The 26,477-nt window shown below is 40.5% G+C and overlaps 2 protein-coding genes across 4 annotated transcripts in view; both read left to right on the top strand.

The window, feature by feature from the left end:
• ptpn9a (protein tyrosine phosphatase non-receptor type 9a) overlaps positions 1–9,551 on the top strand; it is a 54,147-nt gene extending 44,596 nt beyond the window's left edge. The window contains exons 11-13 of the mRNA XM_063003652.1: positions 31–181; positions 1,795–2,002; positions 8,895–9,551. Of these exons, the coding sequence (XP_062859722.1) occupies positions 31–181; positions 1,795–2,002; positions 8,895–9,085 (550 nt within the window). The 3' untranslated portion in view covers positions 9,086–9,551. The remainder of the gene's footprint in view (positions 1–30; positions 182–1,794; positions 2,003–8,894) is intronic.
• A 9,458-nt stretch (positions 9,552–19,009) lies between these two features.
• The window catches only part of sin3aa (SIN3 transcription regulator family member Aa), a 46,841-nt gene continuing 39,373 nt past the window's right edge, over positions 19,010–26,477 (top strand). For 2 of the 3 annotated variants that reach the window (XM_062993670.1, XM_062993659.1), the window contains exon 1: positions 19,010–19,081. The gene's annotated coding sequence lies outside the window, so the exon portion shown is untranslated. Of the gene's footprint in view, positions 19,082–22,610; positions 22,722–26,477 lie in introns of those variants that run through there. The other variant, XM_062993663.1, reaches the window with a different exon arrangement.

Genomic DNA, 26,477 nt, shown 5'->3' with positions numbered 1-26,477 from the left:
ATGCCAGTATGTATGTGTGTGTGTGTACAGGACGGAGGAGGGCGGCAGAAGAAAGTGTGGACAGTACTGGCCGCTGCAGGAAGGGGGTCAGGAGGTGTACGGACACATAGCTGTGGTCAACCAGAGAGTGGACAATCACTCGCATTACAATCAGACTTTTCTGGAGCTGCATAACACAGAGGTAACGCACATGGATGAAGGGAACGAGGGCAGGGTTGAGAGCCGTCATGCATTAGTGTGCTTTTAATGAAGATTTGAGACAGTTACTGGTTGCGGGGTGGCTCGGTGGGTAGCACTGTCACCTCACAGCAAGAAGGTCCTGGGTTTGATTCACAGGTGGAGCGGTCTGGGTCCTTTCTGTTTGGAGTTTGCATGTTCTCCTCGTGTCTGTGTGGGTTTTCTCCCACAGTCCAAAGACATGCATGTGAGGTGAATTGGAAATACAAAATTGTCCATGACTGTTTGACATTGAACTTGTGAACTGATGAATCTTGTGTAATTGAGTAACTACCGTTTCTGTCATGAATGTAACCAAAGTGTGTAAAACATGACGTTAAAATCCTAATAAATAATACTGGTTGCTTGGCTTCACTAAATCAGGTACATCACTGGTGTGTCCAGAACAAAAACTCAGACAGTTCACCTGGTACTAGACTTTGGGGCTTTAAATGAGAAAGCTGGCAACCTTACACATTCAGTTTCATTCAGCTAATTGCATGTCTTATCTTCATGATGGTACTTACAGAATATATTCTAGGTGAAGATGAAGGAGCTTCCTAAAGTTCTCAGGAACAAAAATAATAAAACAGCACTGGTCAGGTAGAATAATGGAACCAAAAGCAACCAACCCTGGTGATGTGCGCCTCTGGTCATATAATAATCTTCAGCAGTAATTTAGCCTGTCATGTTTGGAGAAAGTAGGGTTGCACATATAATTCCAAGACCAGCACACCCACAGTGAAGCATAGTGGTGGGAGCATCATAATTTGGAATTGCTTCTCTGCAAACTAGGGCAGCACATATTATTGGTTGAAGATGTTGGAGGAGAATTTAATGACCCCAAACATACCGAAATACCCGACTGAAATAACTCAAGCCGGGTTTTTAAAAGAGAAGGTGAAGTTGCTTGCTTAAAGTTCCTAGACAATCGGGGTGCCCAGGTGGCACAGTAGGATAATCCGCTAGCACACCAGTCGATGCCGGTCGGCTGGGTGCCTTCTAGCAGGCACAATTGGCAAAAAAAAATTGGCTTCCAGTCTACTGGGTGGGAAAGACCAGACTACAACTCTGTAAGGTCCTGTGTAAGGACCTTGGTTGCCCAGGGTGCCTGTACAGAAGGTGGAGGTGCGCAGAGATCAGGGTGTGGCTCTCCATACGCGAATAGAAAAAGTTCCTAGCCTATCTCCTGACTTTGGAGTGGGGTCATTCTGTTAAAAAACTCCTCCACAAATTCTAAATGGAATTTAAGACTACCAGGTCCTACATGAGACTGATAATAAGGTTTGCAGGCAGATGCAGGGTTCAAATGTTTGTTCACCTCAGAGCATTAACATTTTTTTATTCTTTCTTTGCTTTCTCTATTAATACATTTCATGTCTCTTTAATTTTGCACTATTGTTTGTTAGTTACAAAACCTAAAGATGAATACAGACCATTAGTGGGCCATATTAAAGCCAAAACCCTGCCATTAAAACAGATCATCTGTCTAGCTTACATAAAATATGTTCATACTGTACAAGCAGAATGCATCAACTATTTGTCTTTTGTATATATTGTTTGTTCTGTTCTGTTCAGACCTGTGAGCAGAGGCAGGTAAGCCACTTCCAGTTCCTGAGCTGGCCTGACTATGGCGTTCCTTCATCAGCTCTGTCTCTGCTCGACTTCCTGAGCACGGTGAAGAGGCAGCAGAAAACAGCAGTGAAGGCTCTGGGCTCACAATGGAGGGGTCATCATCAGGGTCCACCTATGGTTGTCCACTGCAGTGCTGGCATCGGCAGGACTGGTAAAGCACTCTTTACTAGACATTATGAAAGTGCATTCATTTTTAATAGACTGTATGGCTAAAACTATTTGAACTCTTGACAATGAGATTGTTCACCATAACATTCCAAAATCATGGGCAGTTATATAAAATTGGTTCCCCATTACTCTCTGTTTTATTCCCACATTATATTAAACTACAACATTTTAACACACAAACACACATATATACAGTACATATACAGTATATCCAAATCCAAGAGAGCAGAAAACAAAAGGTTTGTTACAAGGCCATTTCTAAGACTAGGATGGCACCAAACACCAAAGAGTGAGGAACATCTACCAATGAATCTACCCAAAAGTGGACAGCTTTGTGTAGCGCTTGGCTTGGGCAGTGCGGTAAATTGTTATCAAAGTGCAAATATGAGACAAATCTGCATTTGTGTGGAATAACCGTCAAATCCGCTACATAAGTGTCCACATGTATCTGTGTTTAGCTAAATTTTCCTCCTGTTTCACTTTTAAACTTGTGTTATAACTCAGGGTGCTAGAGAGAGTTTAAAATGCTTATTGTTAAAAAAAAAACCTTAATGTGACTTAATGTATTAAAAGAACGCCACAGGAACACTGAACCTCTCCTAATTATTACTGCTCATACGTTTCTCCACTAATGAAACTCCTCGCTTGTTGTTTTAGTGTAGTAAGTCACCTCAAGCTTTGTGCACCGCCACACTCTAAGGGAAATAACAGCACAGCCAGCACAAAAGCTATTGTGCCGCTTCTCATGTGAATGCTCCTTTACTGAACGAAATACAGTATTCCAAAATTAAGCATCTCCACAATTAAGAAGCATAAGGAAACAATAAAAACGTAATTGTAAAGAAGTTTTCTAATTGTATTTCAGTGTTTTATATTATATTTGTGTTATTTTCAGTGTATAAGTGTCAAAAACAACCCCATTATTTTACATTAGCCTAAAATATATGCAGTTCCACGGGACTTGAGTATGTAGACACCTGACCATGAGCTTGTTGGACATCCAAATTTAAATCTATAGGCATTTATATAAAGTTAATTGTTTTTTTTTTTATATATATATTTTTTACCCTCTTTTCCCACCAATTTTTATCCCCCAGTCTAGTCGTGTCCAATTACCCTAAATGCATCCTCTATACTGATTCGACCCTTCACCGCTGACTGAGGACGCCTCTCAATTGACTTGCGCCCCCTCCGGTACGCACAGTCAGTACAGACAGACTGCATTTTTCACCTGCACGAGTCGAGTTTATACACTTGACGGGCACTGTGCATGGCGGGCCACACCCCCATCAGCATTATTCCTCGGCCCTGTGCAGGCTCCATCAGTCAGCCAGCAGGGGCCGCAGTCACACCAGTTATAAGGACCTATGATTCGACTTTCTTAGCCATTAACCCTGAACAACAGCCAATCGCTGTTTATGGTGCCGCCCAGCCTAGTCGGAAAGGCAGAGCTGAGGTTTGATACGATGTATTCGAAACCACAACAATTCTGGCATTGTGACGGCTTTGAATATGACTGATCTGTTAGCTCTCTATTGTCTACATCATGTTATTTGAACCATATGTTTGAACAAACCACAGAAGAGGAAAGCTCTGCACAAAAGATGGGTATTTTTGTTTTGTTTTGTAACATTTTTCATTTGAAAATATTATTATTGGGGAATAATATGACATGCCCCAGTGCTCTTAAATGGCTAAACTGAAATGTTTTGGTGTCCAGTTCTACTAGTAGGTACATGGATATGAAGTCAGCAGAGGAATTCAAATATGTGGTGTGTCCGTCCATGAAAAGGATCGGAGGCCCTCTGAGGCCCATCTTTTCTTTTCAAATAAAAAGCTTGATAAGCCACTTTACCCAGAGCTGTAGTTTAAATATAGCTCATTTCCATTATAACCCAAAAGCAAATGAAAAACTAAAAAAGTTTATATGAGAGAAAAACTAGTTTCTCTTGGCTCAGGTTTTCTATGAGTTAAATGGTTGACAGTAATATTGAATGTGTTTGTCAGCGACATAAACAGACAGCATATACAGTAGTATATTAGTACAATATTTATTATTAGTACAGTGTTTATTCTCAACAGAAAGCCATAATATTAGGTAGTACTCTACTAACCATGTTGATCTGATTAACTGGCTGTCTAATATTTGAGCTTATTAAGCCATTACCATACTTTAAAGAACTCTTTCTGTTACTTTTTCATATTTCTCTTCCCTCAACAACTGACAGTTATAGGTAAAACAAAGCTGGTAAAATGTGCATTCTTAATTCTAGGACTATTTGCATAGTACACGATATGGCCGAAAGTATTTGGACACCTGACCATGAGCCTGTTGGGCATCCCATTCCAAAAACAAATGGTACTAAAATAGTGACATCTATGTGATCTTTTCAGCAATAACAACAGCCATTCATTAGGTACGACACTCCTACGTCAGGGTAGTGGTCTGTAGCTGTGGAGGAATGATAAATTTGGGTAAATGAAAATAGCAAAAATGCAGAAATAAAATAAAATAAAAATTTGTAATAAACTACACCCAGTCATACTAAATAGTATATCTAATAAATGCACTAAATTTTATAGTGGGCGCCCAGGTGGCACAGCGGGATATTCCACTAGCACACCAGCACAGAGATTCTGAACACCTCGGTTCGAAACTTGCCGTGGCCCCCAGTCGGGGGATTTTAATACGCTGTGTAAGGACCATGATTGGTGGAAGAGACGCCTGTGCAGAATGCAGGGGCGAGAAGAGGAGGCGTGAGCAGTGACATGCTCTTCTCGGATGCAATCGGGTATCCCTCAGCAGCGGGAGACAAATTGAGTGTGTTAAATCAGGAGGAAAATAGGTTGAAAAAAAATACAAAAAATGTATAGTGACTGACAGTCATATATGTAAATAAGCATGTGAATACAATAAGGAATTAGCTGGTATTGGAATAAATACAAGCAGGAATATGTAGTGATGGAGCAGTAATCAAGAGTTGTATAATTTTTATTAATATTAAAAATTAATAATATTTTTTTCGAAGATCAAGTGCATAAATGTACTGGGTTTTTTTTACACAATTTTTCATTGGTTTGTTACTTTCCTTTCTTTTCTTTTTACTGCTGCTCCCATATTTAGGGGTTGCCACAGCAGATCTGGCACAGTTTTTATGCCAGATGCCTTTTCTGATGCCTCCTATTTTTATCTAGGTTTGGGACCTGCACTGAGAGCGCACTAACGGGTGCATCTCTCAGTGGTTACCCAATTATGTCTGTGTAGACATCTGACCGACCGACAACGCTGCTGAGATTAGAACCCTGGATCTCAGCAGCAGTGGGTTTTCATATTTTACTATTGCACCACCTAAATTGACTCAGTAGTAAAGCTTTCAACCTTTTTTCCAAATTGTACTGCTGCCTAGGTAGAAGAAAAAAAGGTCAATTTGATTAGTCTTGTCCATAGAACATTGTCACCAAAGGTTTGGGTAACATCATTCTGTTTCTATAGGTTAGCAGTGTTCTCTTCATTGCTAAACTCCTGTTAATCCTGTTTCCCTTCTTAGAAAAATAATAGACAGCTGTCCACTTTTGGGTAGATTTATTGGTAGAAAATGCTCCTCTTTGTTTGGTGCCACCCTAGACCTAGAAATGGCCTTGTACCAAATTCTTTGTTTTCCGTTTTTTGAAGGTATAAATACAATTGAAAATGGTTAATATATATATACGTATATATATATACAGTGTATCACAAAAGTGAGTACACCCCTCACATTTCTGCAGATATTTAAGTATATCTTTTCATGGGACAACACTGACAAAATGACACTTTGACACAATGAAAAGTAGTCTGTGTGCAGCTTATATAACAGTGTAAATTTATTCTTCCCTCAAAATAACTCAATATACAGCCATTAATGTCTAAACCACCGGCAACAAAAGTGAGTACACCCCTTAGTGAAAGTTCATGAAGTGTCAATATTTTGTGTGGCCACCATTATTTCCCAGAACTGCCTTAACTCTCCTGGGCATGGAGTTTACCAGAGCTTCACAGGTTGCCACTGGAATGCTTTTCCACTCCTCCATGACGACATCACGGAGCTGGCGGATATTCGAGACTTTGCGCTCCTCCACCTTCCGCTTGAGGATGCCCCAAAGATGTTCTATTGGGTTTAGGTCTGGAGACATGCTTGGCCAGTCCATCACCTTTACCCTCAGCCTCTTCAATAAAGCAGTGGTCGTCTTAGAGGTGTGTTTGGGGTCATTATCATGCTGGAACACTGCCCTGCGACCCAGTTTCCGGAGGGAGGGGATCATGCTCTGCTTCAGTATTTCACAGTACATATTGGAGTTCATGTGTCCCTCAATGAAATGTAACTCCCCAACACCTGCTGCACTCATGCAGCCCCAGACCATGGCATTCCCACCACCATGCTTGACTGTAGGCATGACACACTTATCTTTGTACTCCTCACCTGATTGCCGCCACACATGCTTGAGACCATCTGAACCAAACAAATTAATCTTGATCTCATCAGACCATAGGACATGGTTCCAGTAATCCATGTCCTTTGTTGACATGTCTTCAGCAAACTGTTTGTGGGCTTTCTTGTGTAGAGACTTCAGAAGAGGCTTCCTTCTGGGGTGACAGCCATGCAGACCAATTTGATGTAGTGTGCGGCGTATGGTCTGAGCACTGACAGGCTGACCCCCCACCTTTTCAATCTCTGCAGCAATGCTGACAGCACTCCTGCGCCTATCTTTCAAAGACAGCAGTTTGTCAGGATGTGACGCTGAGCACGTGCACTCAGCTTCTTTGGACGACCAACGGTCTGTTCTGAGTGGACCCTGCTCTTTTAAAACGCTGGATGATCTTGGCCACTGTGCTGCAGCTCAGTTTCAGGGTGTTGGCAATCTTCTTGTAGCCTTGGCCATCTTCATGTAGTGCAACAATTCGTCTTTTAAGATCCTCAGAGAGTTCTTTGCCATGAGGTGCCATGTTGGAATTTTCAGTGACCAGTATGAGAGAGTGTGAGAGCTGTACTACTAAACTGAACACACCTGCTCCCTATGCACACCTGAGACCTAGTAACACTAACAAATCACATGACATTTTGGAGGGAAAATGACAAGCAGTGCTCAATTTGGACATTTAGGGGTGTAGTCTCTTAGGGGTGTACTCACTTTTGTTGCCGGTGGTTTAGACATTAATGGCTGTATATTGAGTTATTTTGAGGGAAGAATAAATTTACACTGTTATATAAGCTGCACACAGACTACTTTTCATTGTGTCAAAGTGTCATTTTGTCAGTGTTGTCCCATGAAAAGATATACTTAAATATCTGCAGAAATGTGAGGGGTGTACTCACTTTTGTGATACACTGTATATACTTGTACTAAATATGAACTAAAACATAAAACAACGAGCGAGGAATTTCATTAGTGGAGAGAACTTATGATCAGTAATAATTAAAAGAAAATTCAGCTACATGTGGATGCTTTCTGAGTGGATTTGATTTATTAGTCCACACAAATGCAGATTTGTCTTGTATGCGCACTTTGATGACATCTTACCAGAGATGTTCACAAGTCACACAATACGAGTCCGAGTCAAGTCACGAGTCATTAGGCTAGAGTCCGAGTCAAGTCACGAGTCTTTAAGCTAGAGTCCGAGTCAAGTCACGAGTCTTTAGGCTAGAGTCCGAAAAATAATAGAAAGCTGTTCACTTCTGGATAGATTAATTGGCGTTTTCCGCTGGTATAAATATAAGGTATAAATATAATATAAAAAACACTTAAATACAAGTCACAAGTCTTTAGACTAGAGTCCGAGTCAAATCACGAGTCAGCGTAGAAATAAACAAATAATATGTAAGTTCAGATAAAAAAACAACAATAGATTAGCGACTGTATTTTGCCGTTTTACTCAGTGCCTTTACTTTCCTAGTCATTGTGCAAATGATTGTAATTTCAGTAACAAGAAGGTACCAGTTAAAAGCTTAAACTGATAGGTTTTGTTTTCATTGCAAAACAAAAGCGCGCGATAAATCACGGCAAAACAAGGCAAACAAATCATAACCACTGCTTACCTTAGCTTATGTTCTTCCAGATGCTATTAAATTTATAACCGTATGTCCCATTAGGAATATAATCCGTTATTTTGTAAATGTGCTTATAATTAAAAACCTCCAAACTTTTCCCGGTTGTGAAGTAAAACACTAACTCATTAGAAAGCCAATCAAGCGTTTCATTGACACGTCATCTGTGTGACGCAAACTGAATGAATTCAAATAACAGCATTTCTTACTAAAAATTTAAATCAGAAGGTCTGATTGGTTCAAAAAGCGGTTCTTCCAACCATTAGTGCCAATTCTGTAGGAGTGTTTCATTCACCCCAGTTGTTCCTGTGAAGTGCACTACGTAGGGTATTCCACCATTTTAAGTGAGATTCCAATCCAAAGGTAACGAAAATGTTCAAATGAAGTGAACTTGTCACACGTAACTAATGTTAACACATGCTGACGCTAGCGACTCTTGTTGTTTACGAGTCATTTTTTTGCGAGTCATGAGTCGAGTCTGAAGTCGCTGTGTGTGCATCTCTGCATCTTACTGCACCGCTCAAGCCAAGTGCTAAACAAAGTGGCTATTTATTGTCAATTTGAAATTAAATAAATAATTTTTTTTTTTTTTAAGCTAAACATGTTGAGGAAAACGTTGAGTTTAAGGGTACAAATTTCTTCACATAGTACACCATGTTTTAAAGGTTTTGAGTTTAGGGGACGTCAAGTTACAAGGCACCGCTGTGTGTGTATATACAGCTTTATATATAGCTTTTAAGGTGACCACATGAATTTAAGTGTTTTAATGATGGCTTGTGTTTCCTTCATTCCCAGGTACATTCTGTGCTTTGGATATCTGTTTGTCGCAGCTGCATGAGGTCGGAACACTGAACGTTTGCCAGACGGTGAGGCGCATGAGAACACAGCGTGCCTTCAGCATCCAAACACCGGAACAGTATTATTTCTGCCACACTGCCATTCTCGAGCATGCCCAGCGACATGGACTGCTCTCTACCAACCAGTGAGAACCAGTCAGCTTTTTGTGTAGAAGCAAGAGCGGAGACTGCTCTTAGCCAATCAGTGGGTCAGTGGCTGACGGACTGAATGGTTCCCCTTGGCCATGGATCTCTTTGTTGTACTGACATTCACTCCAGACGCAGTATTCAAGTCCTAAAAATGTATGATGTGTAAGAAGTGCCAGAAAGTAGGCAACGCAGTCGACCATGAGGCCTACATCTCTGCTGGATCTAGCTGAAGCCTGAAAGAGGTCGCTGTGTCATCGCCAATCAGTCATGCTGTTCACATTGTGCTCGAATGTTCGTGTGTTTTTAATTAGCAGTAAGTGTAGTGTTTGAGACTAACTGCACAGGTCACATTAGAGGAATTGAATGTCAGTAGAACTGCTCATCAGATTTTAATTGACCCTCAGATGACTGCCATGCCTAAATTATTCTCGTTTCTCATTCAGGCAGCTTATGTTTAATTATTGCTTAGGTTGAAATTTTAAACAGGCGCACATTTTTAACTGAACAGGAGACTCTGTGATTCTAGTTCTAAATTCATTTTTGACTGCAGAAGCGACTGCATCGCTTTACAGTGTGCAGCAATTCAATTAAGGGCAATTCACACTGGAGCCGGTTCTAAAGCATTTTATTATTAATAATATGTCTGTTTCCAATTTATGACTGGCTGTGTAACTCCAGACCTTCAAATAATAATTTTTCTTTAACCTCAGATTGGTGAAACAAACAAAGAAACCAAGAAACAAACCAATATCATATCATTATAGCGTCTTAATAAAGCAGGAGAAGAACCCGACTACATTCCTGACTTTTTGCTAAGGAACGATAGATTTGAGGTTAAGTGCATTTTTCTACACTGATCAGCCATAACATTAAAACCACCTACTTGTGTCTACACACTGTCCATTTTATCAGCTTCACTTACCATATAGAAGCACTTTGTAGTTCTACAATTACTGACTGTAGTCCATCTGTTTCTCTGCATGCTTTGTTAGCTCCCTTTTATGCTGTTCTTCAATGGTCAGGACCACCACAGAGCAGGTATTATTTAGGTGGTGGATCATTCTCAGCACGTGCATGGTGGTGGTGTGTTAGTGTGTGTTCTGCTGGTATGAGTGGATCAGACACAGCAGCACTGCTGGAGTTTTTAAATACCGTGTCCACTCACTGTCCACTCTATTAGACACTCCTACCTAGTTGGTTTGTCTTGTAGATGTAAAGTCAGAGACGATCTCTCATCTATTGCTGCTGTTTGAGTTGGTCATCTTCTAGACCTTCATCAGTGGTCACAGGACGCTGCCCACAGGGCGTTGTTGGTTGGTGGACTATTCTCAGTCCAGCAGTGACAGTGATGTATTTAAAAACTTCACCAGAGCTGCTGTGTCTTATACACTCATACCAGCACAACACGCACTAACATACCACCACCATGTCAGTGTCACTGCAGTGCTAAGAATCATCCACCACCTAAATAGTACCTACTCTGTGGAGGTCCTGTGGGGGTCCTGACCATTGAAGAACAAAGTGAAAACAGACTAAAAAAAGCATGTAGAGAAACAGATGGACTACAGTCAGTAATTGTAAAACTATATGGTAAGTGGAGCTGAGAAAATGGACAGTGAGTGTAGAAACTAGGAGGTGGTTTTAACGTTATGGCTGATCACGTTTTCATCTTGAAGCAGCTAAAAATGTATTGTATATACTGACAAAAGACTCATCAACGAGGGACTTTTACATCTCATCAACTGTAATCAAAACAAGATGAAAACAAGCTGGAAAAATCATTCTGAAATGAACCCAATTGTCAAACATTGATGGTAACAAAAACATTAGAAGATGTGAAGTCAGCATCCTATCCTGTAGTGTTAGAAAAAGAAATGATTCTACTCTATTATGCTAAATGATTCTATAAGTCGCTTCTGTGCTGTTTGTCCTTGTACGGTTCTTAACCAGACCACCTACAAACTAAAGAAACCTTTGTTTTTCTTGTTTGATGTTTGTGGACATGATGTTCTTCATGGTGTTATGTATGTAGAAATAGTCAGCAATGAGTAAGGCTTGTCTTGTCCGTGATTATAATTAGGTTCTGTCAAAGCAGGAACATCTGGCTCTGAACTAGCAGCCATTGGAAAAAGCACAGCTCCCAATTTTCATACAGTAAAAGTTCTTGTATGCTGTGAAGTGAATATAAATGTAATGAAACTTATGTTTTAAGGAGAGGGTGGCACAGCAACGCAGCCTCGGGTCACTGTCGGGGTTTTCTACAGATACTCCGATTTCCTCCCACCTCAGTGAAACAGGCCAGGTGTTTGACTGGCTACTCACAGATGCCCCAAGGTGTAGTGCAGTGTCACCATTTGATTCATGTAACAGCACAAAATCTTAAATTCGAATATAAATCCTTTTACAACTATAGCTGCCACTTACTTAGGCGTATATTTACTTTGCATGTCAGGTCTCAATTGTGATCAGCAATGACGCACAGCACATTTTTGTTTAATTTATTTTACCTCCTGTACAGAGATGTCTTATAAAATGCTGCAGGCGCACAAACAAAAATGCATGGAAACCTTATTAATTCCCATCCCGTATAGTTTATCCACACTTTTATTCTCCTTAGAGAAAAAGTCTTGTCCCATGAGACTTGATCTAGACAGATGCTGTATTGCACTCCATCTTCAGCTTTTGCTTTGTTTTTAGCGTTTTATGTAATGGACCAGAAACCGATCTTACGTTTTGCTCTGATTACATGCTAATGTAAATGCAGATTTAAGGTATTTACCCACTTAAGTCTATCATTGGTGTAGTTTAAGCTTATAACCATATGGATGCACTGTTAGGCAAGCATTCACTATGTGCATTCAGTGTATGTGCAGTAGCTGATTCTAACACTGCAGATGTTTAATATTATGATGTGGAAATGCAGTGGTGGTAACATGACCAACTTCAAAGGTCTGGTAAGATGTTTATTCTCGTAATCATATGTTTATCATGTTTTACATGTTATAGCTTCAAGATACTGTATGTATTCATAATGTCATGTATGTTATTCTTCGGTATAGAAACCTTTGCTACTCGATTCATATTGAATTTGCTTGTAGTGGAGCGTCTTGTAAATCATACATCTGTACACACACACACACACACACACACACACATCTAGGTTAGTCCTTTAAAGTTTAAACGATGGACACAAAACATAACTGACTTTATTTTTCTATTATACCCAACATATTTGTGTCCTTACAGCCATTATTATTTGCAGATATCTAATTATATTTTCTCATACTGTATCTTATGTGTTTAATTTTATGATTTAGGGTCATGTTATCATGCTATATAATTGATAATACCATCCTGTCTATAGGACCAATTTTCTGACCAATTGCTTTTGTTTCGAAAGAGATTATGGGATCATGTAATATGGGGGTTGTGCTGAAATGTAAAGTGGAATCCTGTACTCTGAGCCAGGAACACTTGTTAAAGCAAAGAACCTTGTAAAGTACAAACTTTAAAAACTGTGTGAAACAATTAAAAAGAGCTATTGATTCTTCACATGAAGCATTTTGTTGACTGAAAGACTCTTTCCTCTTGTGCACTTGTGTTCACTTCTTGGTAAATATCCATAAAGACAAACATTAAAGTGTCTTAGAAGATTAGAACATTTGTGATGCATCAGTTGGACAAGTCTGTAATGCTACTGGTGAATGGAACAACATTTTGTGTTTTGATAAGGTGGCACAGTGTAGCTAAGACTTGGGTCAAAAATAGTGTAAGTGTTTAATTGGCTTAATATCAGATAAATATACACCGATCAGCTATAACATTAAAACCACCTCCTTGTTTCTACACTCACTGTCCATTTTATCAGCTCCACTTACCATATAGAAGCACTTTGTAGTTCTACAATTACTGATTTTTTTGCATGCTTTGTTAGCCCCCTTTCATGCTGTTCTTTAATGGTCAGGACTCTCCCAGGACCACCACAGAGCAGGTATTATTTGGGTGGTGGATCATTCTCAGCACTGCAGTGACACTGACATGGTGGTGGTGTGTTAGTGTGTGTTGTGCTGGTATGAGTGGATCAGACACAGCAGCACTGCTGGAGTTTTTAAACACCTCACTGTCACTGCTGGACTGAGAATAGTCCACCAACCAAAAATATCCAGCCAACAGCGTCCCGTGGGCAGCGTCCTGTGACCACTGATGAAGGTCTAGAAGATGAACTCAAACAGCAGCAATAGATGAGCGATCATCTCTGACTTTATATCTACAAGGTGGACCAACTAGGTAGGAGTGTCTAATAGAGTGGACAGTGAGTGGACACAATATTTAAAAACTCCAGCAGCACTGCTGTGTCTGATCCACTCATACCAGCACAACACACACTAACACACCACCACCATGTCATTGTCTCTGCAGTGCTGAGAATGATCCACCACCTAAATAATACCTGCTCTGTGGTGGTCCTGTGGGGGTCCTGACCATTGAAGAATAGACTAAAATAAGGGGGGTGGTTATAATGTTATGGCTGATCAGTGTAAAAGTAAGCCCTTATATACTGATATGTCCTTTGAAACAGAATTGTTCCAAAATATTAATTACTCAGAATAACTTTGTATTGATTTGCAGGGACGCTTTCTTCATAAAGAAAAGATGGGACTAAAGCCATGCAGAAAAATGCTTCCCACACAGTATAGCAGAGCCAGCAGAGGTCAAGCATTTAAATCTGTACCGTTCTCTTGGTATATGCTATACATCCACTTACTCACTTGGTGATAGATAACCCATCAGACCATATGACATATTTTCATGCCTCTAGAACAGTGCCATCAACATAAACCATTGTTGTCACTTTTTGATCCAGATTCTTGATTCGCCTTTTGATTCAAAATCGAAGTTGGTGGGACCTGCTCAATGTGACGTTTATACATGCCACATTAGTTTACATTACCTGTTTCAATTAAGCACCCCTGTGCTATGGTGCTGTCACCACAACATAGCACTGCATGGATGGTATTACCCATATGATATGCAGTTCCTTTTTCACCAGAACATAGTGCTTGCTCTTCTGCCCGCATGTTGCTGGAGTCATTTACATGCTGTTTAGGGAAATCCAAATACTCAACAGTGGCTTCTATCTGGCAATACAGTCCTGATTTGTGGAGTGCTTCAGAGATGGTTATCTGGTTGGAGCTCTTTTAGAGTGATGATTGAATTCTGTCTTACATCACTGACCAATGCCCTTCTTGCCCGAATGCCTAAATTGGCAATGTATCTATATAAGTTCTAGCCAAGTTTCTCCACTGTTTGAAGGGTTCAGGTTCGGTTATGGAAAAACTGTTTTAACCAAGTAGGTAAGTGGGTCACTGCTGGGCTACCTATGATGTGTGAATGTATGAATCCATAAAAGGGACCACCACTGACCAGATATTATTTTTTCCTTAGCTCTACAGTGTCACTCACATGGTCATGTTTTCGTACAGTTATCTGGTGCAATGGCATTACTGCAATATTTCACTGTAGAGTTGAGGATAGTCCAGAAACCAAAAGCATCCTGACTAGATTTGCAGAAAACATGCTATAAATGGTTAATATACACTGATCAGTCATAACATAAAGACCACCTCCTTGTTTCTACACTCACTGTCCATTTGATCAGCTCCACTTACCATATAGAAGCAATTTGTAGTTCTTTGTAATTTGTAATTCTTCTCCCTCCAAACACGATGAGTTGAGTTTTTACCAAAAAGTTCCATTTTGGTTTCATCTGACCACATGATATTTTCCCAATCCTCTTCTGGATCATCCATATGCTCTCTGGCAAACTTCAGACGGGCCTGGACATGTACTGGCTTAAGCAGGGGGACACGCCTGGCACTGCAGGATTTGAGTCCCTCTCGGCGTAGTGTGTTACTGATGGTAGCCTTTGTTACTTTGGTCCCAGCTCTCTGCAGGTCATTCATCAGGTCCCTCCATGTAGTTCTGGGATTTTTGCTCACCGTTCTCATGATCATTTTGACCCCACGGGATGAGATCTTGACCCCAAGATCATTATCAATGGTCTTGTATGTCTTCCATTTTCTTACAATTGCTCCCACAGTTGATTTATTCACACCAACCTGCTTGCCTATTGTAGATTCACTCTTCCCAGCCTGGTGCAGGTCTACAGTTTTCTTCCTGGTGTCCTTCGACAGCTCTTTGGTCTTGGCCATGGTTGACTGTTTGAGGCTGTGGACAGGTGTCTTTTATACAGATAACGATGTCAAACAGGTGCCATTAATACAGGTAACGAGTGGAGGACAGAAGAGCTTCTTAATGAAGAAGTTACAGGTCTGTGAGAGCCAGAAATCTTGCTTGTTTGTTATTGACCAAATACTTATTTTCCACCATAACTTACAAATAAATTCTTTAAAAATCCTACAATGTGATTTCCTGGATTTTTTTTCTCATTTTGTCTCTCATAGTTGAAGTGTACCTATGATAAAAATTACAGACCTCTCTCATCTTTCTAAGTAGGAGAACTTGCACAGTCAGTGGCTGACTAAATACTTTTTGACCCCACTGTACATGGACCATTTTTAGATCTTCCTCAGCATGGCTGTGCTATTGATATTAGGCTACAACAGCAGTATTGTGGGTTCCATACATGCATTAATGTTTAGGAATAATAGGCAAGGGTCCATATTTTTTTCTGATTTAGAAATCTACTAAATTGTGGAGTAAATGTACTAAATCACTTTTACTAGCAGATTGTAGCGCCTTACTGATTTGTGATTTGACCTCCCATTCACATAAAACTGTCTTTGGTCACTGAAAACTGAGCTTTTTCTAAAACACTGAATATATTCATTTAACAAAATTGCTGCTTTTTCAAAACACTGACAGACAGCATTGACTTCTGCATTCTTATTGCTGTTTTTGTCTGATAATAATGATGAATCTAGACAACATGGCTACAAACGTGGTTCTATATTTGTGGTTGCTTATACTGCATTTAATGTGTACATTTAACATATTTGCACCACTAAGCCAATTCATTAGAACCACCTGCCTAATATGGTGTCCAAAAAGCTCTTTCACACTGAGATATGGACTGCACAGTGCATTTAAAGGAATCCTGTGGTATCTGTTACCAGGACATCAGCAACTCCCTTAACTTTTGTATGCTGCCAGGTGTAATGTTCAACAGTGCATCCTGGTCCCATCTTTTCCATATGTTAACGATGCACACATGCCCAGCTCTCCATGTGATTATGGGGAAAACATGATATTTCTGACCTGTTGATCTTCTTCCATTGCTTCTAAGTACAGATCTGATGCCTACATGCCTATTGTATGTGCACAGTGGACAGGAGTTAGCACAGAAATTTTAGAAATTGTACAAGATGGCTCAGTGGTTAAAATACTGGTAATCTGAATGTAAGTTCAGGGCCCTACCACCAGCAAGTTGGATCCCTAAGCAAAGCCCTTAACCTCTAATTGCTTGCATTGCATTTGGTCACTGTTGTAAATGGATTCTAATAAAATAGTCTGTTAAATGTCGTCATTTCAAATGTACAGGATACAACTTTTCTTTACAGATTGATCTGATATAGATACCACGTTGTGTTGTGACTGACATGAATTCCATATAGGGTGTCCATATAGTACATCTGGTTTTCATCTGCCTGTCCGCAGTCCGACGCAATGCCTGGATGGACACGTATTTTTCCTACTTTGGAAGCTAACCTGATGCTTGTAATGATCATAATTATTTTTCCTCCCATTGGCTTACGTACATGTCAAAAGAAATTACTTTTATTACATTGGTTTAAAGCCACCACTTTCAGAGAACATCCACCACTTTATTGCGGAACGTCCAGCCCTGAAATGCTAGTTAATTACTGTTTACTAATAGCTGTTTATGCTGTCAACATGCCAAAATGAAAAACAACATACAGCTCTGAGTGGTCGGCTCACCACCCTTAATTTTGAAAAGTAGGAAAGTATCACAAGTAGATTCTAAATGTGGTGAGTAGAACATTAATGTGGCAATTTTCTAATTCAGTTGGTTGCATCACAATATCAATTAAGGTTTTAATTTTGTGTGCTGTAGTCCCAATCCTAACTACCTACTGGCATGCCCTCCTTTTTGGGGCTATGTAGGGTGACCATATTTTGGTTTTCAAAAAAGAGGAGGGAGCTATTCTTTAACAAGACAACTAACAAATGCATTTATGGTCAGATAATCTTATTCTCCACCATTCAGCATTTTGCCCTAAACAATAAAAACAACAAATAAAATAGTTCATCAGTAGAGCTATTTCGCCAGAATGTGGCGCGATCACGGCATCGACAATAACCTCTATCTTAGTACGCACATTTGGAAATGTTTACGCTGTTTCAGCATTAGGTAAAGACTTTTTAACAAGGCAGACGTGCACTCATTGATCTGTAGCTGTTGTGATGCTTCAAAGTGTGAAATGCAAAAACTCCCTCTGCAGAAGTAACATCTTCTGTTTTACCCCGTCTCACAAAACAGTTAATTTACATGACAAACTCTTCTTTAGCTGCACTTTTGTATTTTGCTGAACTTGTACCTTTTTTGGACACTTTGCAGGTCATGCATTCCTCTTCCCAAGGATCCAGACCGAGATGAAAACACAGACATTTTTTCTGTAATTCATCTGTGAGAGGGCAGAACCTAGAGAAAGGTAAAATCAGGGCAAAAAGAAACAAAAAGTAGTATGTGCAGACTACAAAAGTCGAATCCCGGACATTTTTGGTAATTTAGAGATCACGCCCCGACGCATTTTTAGGTCCAAAAAAGAGGACATGTCCAGGAAAAAGAGGACGTATGGCCACCCTAATTTTAAATGATTGCAGTGCTGTAAATAATGTGTATGAGATGTAACACTGGCACCAACATATTCTCAACTTAATGACAGCAGTATTGAAGCTGAGTGTCACAAATATGCCAGAAAGAATTCATTTACTTTTTACCCTCAGTCTGTACACCAATCAGCCATAACATTAAAACCACCTCCTTGTTTCTACACTCACTGTCCATTTTATCAGCTCCACTTACCATATAGAAGCACTTCGTAGTTCTACAATTACTGACTGGAGTCCATCTGTTTCTCTGCATGCTTATTTACCCCCCTTTCATGCTGTTCTTCAATGGTCAGGAATCTCCCAGTACCACTACAGAGTAGGTATTATTTGGGTGGTGGATCATTCTCAGCACTGCAGTGACACTGACATGGTGGTGGTGTGTTAGTGTGTGTTGTGCTGGTATGAGTTAATTCAGACCCAGCAGCGCTGCTGAAGTTTTTAAACACCTCACTGTCACTGCTGGACTGACAATAGTCTACCAACCAAAAATATCCAGCCAACAGCGCCCCGTGGGCAGCATCCTGTGACCACTGATGACGGTCTAGAAGATGATCAACTCAAACAGCAGCAATAGATGAGCGATCGTGTCTGACTTTACATCTACAAGGTGGACCAACTAGGTAGGAGTGTCTAATAGAGTGGACAGTGAGTGGACACGGTATTCAAAAACTCCAGCAGCACTGCTGTGTCTGATCCACTCATACCAACACAACACACACTAACACACCACCACCATGTCAGTGTCACTGCAGTGCTGAGAATCATCCACCACCTAAATAATACCTACTCTGTAGTGGTCCTGGCTAAAACAAAAAATGTATGTAGAGAAACAGATGGACTACAGTCAGTAATTGTAGAACTACAATGTGCTTCTATATGGTAAGTGGAGCTGATAAAATGGACAGTGAGTGTAAAAACAAGGAGGTGGTTTTAATGTTATGGCTGATCAGTGTATTTTCCTTTGATGTTCCACCACAACTGTTACTGTACATACGGTATTTGGCGGGTCATATTCAAGCTCTGATTACGTAAACAATGCTATCGACCAATGAGAAGCGAGAGGGGCGTGCCCAGTGATTTTGTTACAAACACGAATCCGGAGTAAGAGCTTCTTTTTCCTAGGTATGTACCAGCTGCTAAACTAAACTAAACTAAATATCAAATAACAACGTAAAGCAATGTTCAGAACTAACACTAGCTCAACGCGTGAAGTGTAACTTTCTCTGTTTGTTTGTGCAAAATTGGGTCTTTTTTGTTAATGACAAATGAAGGAGCCATAACGAAGAGCTAAGTAGTTAGCGCGCGTTCATGTTCATACAAATTTCATATTTCGTTTAATGGTGTTCTTTAGTGGTGTGCCGCTTTACCTCGGGTATGTTAAATACACCGTGCTATATCCAGTCCAGCTTTGTACTGTACTCTCTTCAGGCTGCTAGTTAACGGAGGGGGAGGGAGTTTTGTTGTGGTGAATCGCTTCGACATTTTCGCCTTCTATATAGAAGTAAACAAAGAGCCGTTTACTCGGTTTGGTCGCCTGTTTCACGTAGACAGGAGTCGGTAAACTTGTGGTGCTACACGTCGACATGCTGGACTCGTGTTTACGTCTGGAGCTCGGTTTTGACTTTAGGACATTAGGGACGTGTTGGAAGGGTGAAACGTTCATCCAGGAATATAAGTTCAGGTCGGGCTGTGTGTGTGTGTGTGTGTGTGTATAAAAGGCTTGAGTATTACGAGTGATAGACATAATAGTGTATTTTGTGTAATATTTACTGCGTTTCGGAGTCTTTTGTTCACCGGACATTGAAGTAAGTGTATGTGACGTATTAAAATGGACGCGGCCCGACTCCTAGTCTAAACCAGCGATTACAACAAACAAGCGACACTGTCTTTATGTATCGCAAGTCAGTTAGTGCCTGACCTGTGCGGCAACCATCTCTTTTAATTAGCAACTTTTGACAACAATCGATACCTATGCATATACCGCGCTGTCTGTAAGCACAAACTCTCAGCGTTGCGATAAATAAGCTTTTCGCTAGTTGAAGAGCTTAGAGGTTTTACTGTTTAAATCTGTCCTGATTAATTAAATTCCGAACTATGGGCATAAAGATGGTCGGTTTTCTGTGAGCGACTCGCTCAGCGTCGATAAGGAATCCCGGGCAAGTGTTTGACTCCGCCTGTCGTGGGCGACGCTTTATCCTAAATGGTCCACCTCTGGTAGGTGGAGCTTACTATATTTCGTGTTTTGATTGGTCAATATGAAAAGTAGGCTGTCACTTGCGGTTAGAGCTGTGTGTGTGTGTGTGTGTGTGTGTGTGTGTGTATATATATGACGTATGCACTAGATCAACTAGCGATGGCCGCTCTGGCTCTTTTCCTTGATTCACATAATTGGATTAACTCACCAGTAAGAGACGACTCTTTTGACTCCACCTACCTACTCTTTACTTGCCAAGATCCAGTTATTATGATGTGTTTTTAAAGGAACAGTGCCCGAGTTCAAGAGAGGCTTTATTGTCATTTTAGCTATATATGATCACATATTGAAACAACTTTTCTCCAGGACCAGGGTGCAACACAGAACACAAGTGCAAACAAGACAATACACACAGTGCAATACAAACTACAATAAACACAAGGCACATTCTAACCTAAAAAATGTGAGTGGACGGGACCAAGGACAAGTGTGCTGTTGGCCAGTACACGGTACTGAGTGAATGTTAAGGTAGTTACGTTGAAGAATATTGTGTAAAATTGTGCAAAATGCATTACTGTCCAACCTGTTTGAAATATACGTGTAGTTATTTCGGGTGGCACGGTGGCTCAGTGTCCAAGAGCCACGCAAGAAGTCCAAAGACATGCAAGTCCATGACTGTGTTTGACATTAAACTTGTGAACCGATGAATCTTGCGTAACTATTAACTACTGATTCTGTCATAAATGTAACCAAAGTGTGTAAAACATGACGTTTTTTCGGGTGGCATGGTGACTCAGTGGGTAGCACTGTCGCCTCACAGCAAGAAGGTCCTTGGTTCGATCCCCAGGTGAAGCGGTCTGGGTTATTTCCGTGTGGAGTTTGCATGTTCTCCCTGTGTCTGTGTGGGTTTCCTCCGGGAGCTCCGGTTTCCTCCCACTGTTCAAAGACATGCAGTGAGGTGAATTGGAGATACAAAATTGTCCACGACTGTGTTTGACATTAAACGTGTGAACCGATGAATCTTGTGTAATGAGTAACTACTGATTCTGTCAGGAATGTAACCAAAGTGTGTAAAACATGACGTTAAAGTCCTAATAAAATAAAATTAATATTTTGTAGTTTTTTCGGGTGGCTAAGTGGGTAGCACTGTCGCCTCACAGCAAGAAGGTCCTGGGTTCGATCCCCAGGTGGAGCGGTCCGGGTCCTTTCTGTGTGGAGTTTGCATGTTCTCCCCGTGTCTGCGTTTCCTCCCACTGTTAAAAGACATGCAGTGAGGTAAATTGGAGATACAAAATTGTCCATAACATTAAAACTTGAAATGATGAATCTTGTGTAATAAGTAACTACCTGTTCTGTCAGGAATGTAACCAAAGTGTGTAAAACTTGACATTAAAATCCTAATAAACAAATAAATTGTAGTTATTTTAACAAGTCATAGTGTGCTTATGTGATTTACTGTATAAGCAGATCGGTTCAGTCAATACTTGTTGGAAAAACTACAAATTCAAACAGGTTGGGCAATAGGAAAATTCTGATCAGTTTATTATTATTATTATTATTATTTATAAATGTGTTTGGAAAATAATCAGTAATACAATTGACAAATAAGAAACTGCACCAAATCCTTATATATTATCATTTTAAGTTATATTCCAATCCCATGTGACCTATTTGCCCGTCTAAAACGGATCTCTAGCGCGAATCGGTTCTTTCTCAAAGGATTCGACTCATTGGCGAACGACACAACTATGCTAAACCTTGCCGACCTGATCACGTGTGTTATAAACTTCAGGAAGTAACTCTACAGTTGCACTTATGCATAAAGCATTGTTTTTATTTTCGCATACATTGTGCTGTAGTATTCGGACTTAACATAAGTGCTTGTAATAGAATTGATTATCACATGTATCAATCGTTTTTGTAGCATTTAGTTTTCAAAAAAACGTGGTCCTAGGAAACCTAGCAACCAAACAAGCGCTAAACCAAACTGCCAACGCGCGTGAACGGTGACTCAAATGAGCTACAAAACGATGTTCTCGGTTTACGTTATACACATAATGCATGTCCGAGCTGTACAGATAGATATTTAAATAAAAAAAATTATTTATTTTCCAACGCACCGTTTGTTTTGTTTTATAGATGTGTATAGGCTGGTTTAAAGCGTGTATTTGTGTAGGAGATGAGCCCGTGTTCATGGCTTTTCGTTGGAGTGACGTCTAAAATCGTCCAATCAAATCCACTCGTTCTCCGCCCTCGCAGCTTTTCTCAAGCATCAGCCAATCAGATCTTTGGTGGGTGGGCGTTAAGGTAAAAGCCTTCAGAGCCACGCCTCTCGACAAAGAACCAACTAGGGTTGTTTTCAGACCAGATTTTCCCCCCTTTTTAGCTGTTCTTCTGAATTGCGCTTTTTAATAGTAAACCAGGCTGATCAATATTTTAGTACCGCATGCACAAGTGCTCTCCGATCCACGCACATGTTTTAGTTTTAGTGTTTCGGCTTTAAAGTTGATTCGGATTTTGATCGAATTCGTGGTGTCTCAACTCGACTAGCTTAGCGACTGCCAGGAGGTGAGTGTGAACTGTTTGTTCTGATTTTGTCCTGTAACTTACTGAGTAAAAATCATCAACACTGGTACGTTCTTTTTTTTTTTTTTTTACCTCGATCGCTTGCTTACAGCTGTATGTCCTGGTAAACGAAAGGAGCGTGGACACAATGTAGTCGTGTGTAGGTGTGTGCTGTGGAAATAGCTAGCTGTTGTGTACATGTGGCTGTCCATCGTGCGCTGACATATGCACTAGGTTTAATCACGAAGTTGGCTGGGAATCAGCGGGTGTTCAACACTATCTGTCTAGGTAGTGTGGTGGTCTTCTTAAAGGATTAAAAGCATCCAGATCGTCTTTCAGCCCTGCTGTGTTCAGACTGCAGTGTAGTTGCTGGCTGCTTGCTTATGTAGCCGATCGCTGATTAGACGATTGTTTTGAAAGCCTCTGTATAGCTGGCTTGATTGTAAAGGTCTTGCACGGTGGAGGTTTCAGCAGGCACTGACAGGCCTCAGGCGCAGGGGGAGGGGGCGGATAACACAACACACTGCTGCTAGCTGCTACACTCCGCTTCAACCAGGAATTACTTACTATACATTCAATTGCGATCACAGCGACCACAAGCTTTAGACCTAAATAATACTAAACAAGTGGGCGTCTGAGAACCTTTGAGGCGAGGTTTTAGCTTGTTATTGTCGTGCTGCTGTCCTTTACGCGTTCACTATGGCTAAGGAAAGGACGGTTCATAGTAGACATTAGTGTTTCTTAATCCTGGTGTGCTTCTTATTCGCACACGATTGCTCGTAATCAGTAGTTTTTCCGTAATGAGTTTATTACATGATATGTGTGGTGTGCAGAGGAGGCGATTAGTAAAGCATGCTGCTAAAGGAGTACTCCAGGTACAGGACTAAGCAAGATTGTTGTATATAATAATATACCAGTAGAAGTATATATGTATCTTTAAGACAAAACGGGTTATCGTTTCTGATCTAAACCATAGTAAACATACCAGGCTTGCTACGTGGACTGAGATCAGACGAACACGTGAAGTTAACACGGGCTGCTCGTTTGCTAGCGTTTTGTGTAGTTGTTCAGTCTACCAGATCGTCCACATGTTCGAGATAAACAGTAATACAAAAAGCGCAAACCAATGGTAGTTGCTCAGACGATCGTTCGAACGAAACGTCTCGATGGTTCGCATCTTTAACCAGCATGTGTTGTTGGCTCGGTGCGAGTTCCCATTTCAACCGTTCAGTCCTATTAACGATCGATCGATTACACGATCAAACAATCCAGTCCTCACACATCCAACGCGGACTGAAAGCTGTCGTGGTTCTATAACCGAGACTTGGTCATATTTTTAAGTCGTGCCTTTGTTGTGGTTAGCGTGTGCGCCTTGGCAGGATCAGAACGATGGCGTAATGCTCAGATCCGCAGCATGCTTCCTTCTCGGTCCCCAATCGAAGGACTCCCAACTGCGGAAAATGCAGAGCAGAGCAGAACAACAGCTTACCCAGTCCTATCTTCCCGCTGTACATTGAAATAAAGTGACGAGCTGAAGCAGGTGTGGAAGAGCAATGAATCACTGTGCCTAGTGGTCTGCGAGAGGCGGCCAAACTATAAGCTTGTACATGTAGCTCAACCATCAGTAAAGCATCACCATCCTCTTATCACAAGTACCCATGGCAAGAGTTCCCACATTTACACTTGACTCAACATTTTAAGTCCTAACCACACACCCTGTTGAGCTGCACAATTATGCAAGGACTTTCCCCAGACAATGTGACAAACTATCTGCCACCCCTGCTCCCCACTAACCCATTACTGATTACCAGTGTTAATTTTGACAGCAAATTTTGATTTAGTTTTAGTCATAGTCTTTTGACTAAAATGTAATTTAGTTTTAGTCATAATTTAGTCATCTGAATTGTTTTAGTTTTAGTCGACTAATTATCATAAGAATATAGTCGACTAAATCGACAGTCGATTCAGTCGACTAAAATACATATTTGTTTGTTAGGATTTTAACGTCATGTTTTTACACATTGGTTACATTCATGACAGGAACGGTAGTTACTCATTACACAAGGTTATATCGAACACAGTCATGGACAACTTTAGTATCTTCAATTCACCTCACTTGCACGTCTTTTCACGCAGACACGGGGAGAACATGCAAACTCCACACAGAAAGGACCCGGACCGCCCCACCTGGGGTTCGAACCCAGGACCTTCTTGCTGTGAGGCGACAGCGCAACCCACTTAGCCACCGTGCCGCCCTAAAATAAATATAAAGGGTGTAAAATGTAAATGCTTTTTTATCACTTCCCTTAAATTATTTAATTCATTATATACACTTACACAAAATGACACATTTTTAACCAGTTATGGAATATTATTAATGTTTGAATGTGCAATACACACAAAACCAGATTTAACTTATTTCAAACAACATCTTTATTTACCTGACCTTGCTTATTGAGCATAACAATAACAAAAGATTAATGACCAGTAAGCCTGCTCTGCCTGAAAAATATATGCATTGTTCATAACAAATTGCATATTACATTCTTTATAAAACTGGGTACCATAAAAGCAGCTGTGACATTATGTTGCCATTATACTGCCAGCGGTGCCAGATGTTTCAGATGTGTTGTGTTTTTACCCTAGATGGCCCACATGGTTTATACACATCGTCTTGTTTTTCACGACATCAAATGAGAAATGTGTCCAGATATCGGCTCTCCTCTTTCTCCCTGTTGACATTGTGGAGTTAATCTAGTTCAATGAGTAAAGAAAGTTCACAGGCTAGTCTGGTCTTCCCGGGTTTAGATCAAACTTGTGCGAGTGTGCTCTTAACGCGGTACTGCAAAAGATTAGTACTGATTGGATGGCTAATCGGCTTGTCCCGCCCCTCCTCATACGCTAAAGTAGTTCTGATTGGATCTCTTCCTAACTTGTCCCTACCTTCCACAAAACTAAATCAGTTATTGGATGTCGTCCCTGCCAAACATTTTCGTCTCGTTTTTATTCGTTGACGAAAGTGTCGATTCATTTCGTCATAGTTTTTATCTTTTTTTGTAGTTTTTATTTAGTCATCGTCTCGTTTTCGTCATGAAAAAAAAGTCCGTTGACGAAAACTATGACGAAAATCATTCGTCAACGAAATTAACACTGCTGATTACCTGATTAACAGAGCCTCACTAACATCATTTTAGCAGATCTTTGATCATTCAAACCAGTGATGTAAATAATGCTGAATTCTTACAACATATAACTATCAGTATTCAATGGTTAACCATAAATCAAAGAAACAGATACTGTTCCTTACTATCGATTAATTTTGTAATCGAGTATTTTACCGATTAATCGAGTAATCGGATAAGAAATACTTTTGCTTTAATAAAGATCAAAAATAAATACGTATAAGATTAAATAACACCTGTCTCTCAAAACAAACTGTACATTTTTATTCCTCGTGTACAGGACAGTTGGCGGCACGGTGGCTAAGTGGGTAGCACTGTCGCCTCACAGCAAGAAGGTCCTGGGTTCGAACCCCAGGTAGGGCGGTCCGGGTCCTTTCTGTGTGGAGTTTGCATGTTCTCCCCATGTCTGCGTGGGTTTCCCCCGGGTGCTCCGGTTTCCTCCCACAGTCCAAAGACGTGCAAGTGAGGTGAATTGGAGATACTAAATTGTCCATGACGATTCGTGTTCGATATAACCTTGTGAATTGATGAACCTTGTGTAATGAGTTGCTAGCGCTTCTGTCATGTATGTAACCAA

The sequence above is a fragment of the Trichomycterus rosablanca genome, chromosome 1, assembly GCF_030014385.1.
Source record: "Trichomycterus rosablanca isolate fTriRos1 chromosome 1, fTriRos1.hap1, whole genome shotgun sequence".
In the NCBI taxonomy this organism is placed as follows: Eukaryota; Metazoa; Chordata; class Actinopteri; order Siluriformes; family Trichomycteridae; genus Trichomycterus; species Trichomycterus rosablanca.
Note: the sequence above shows the minus strand (reverse complement) of the source record. Positions and strands in the feature narration are given on the sequence as shown.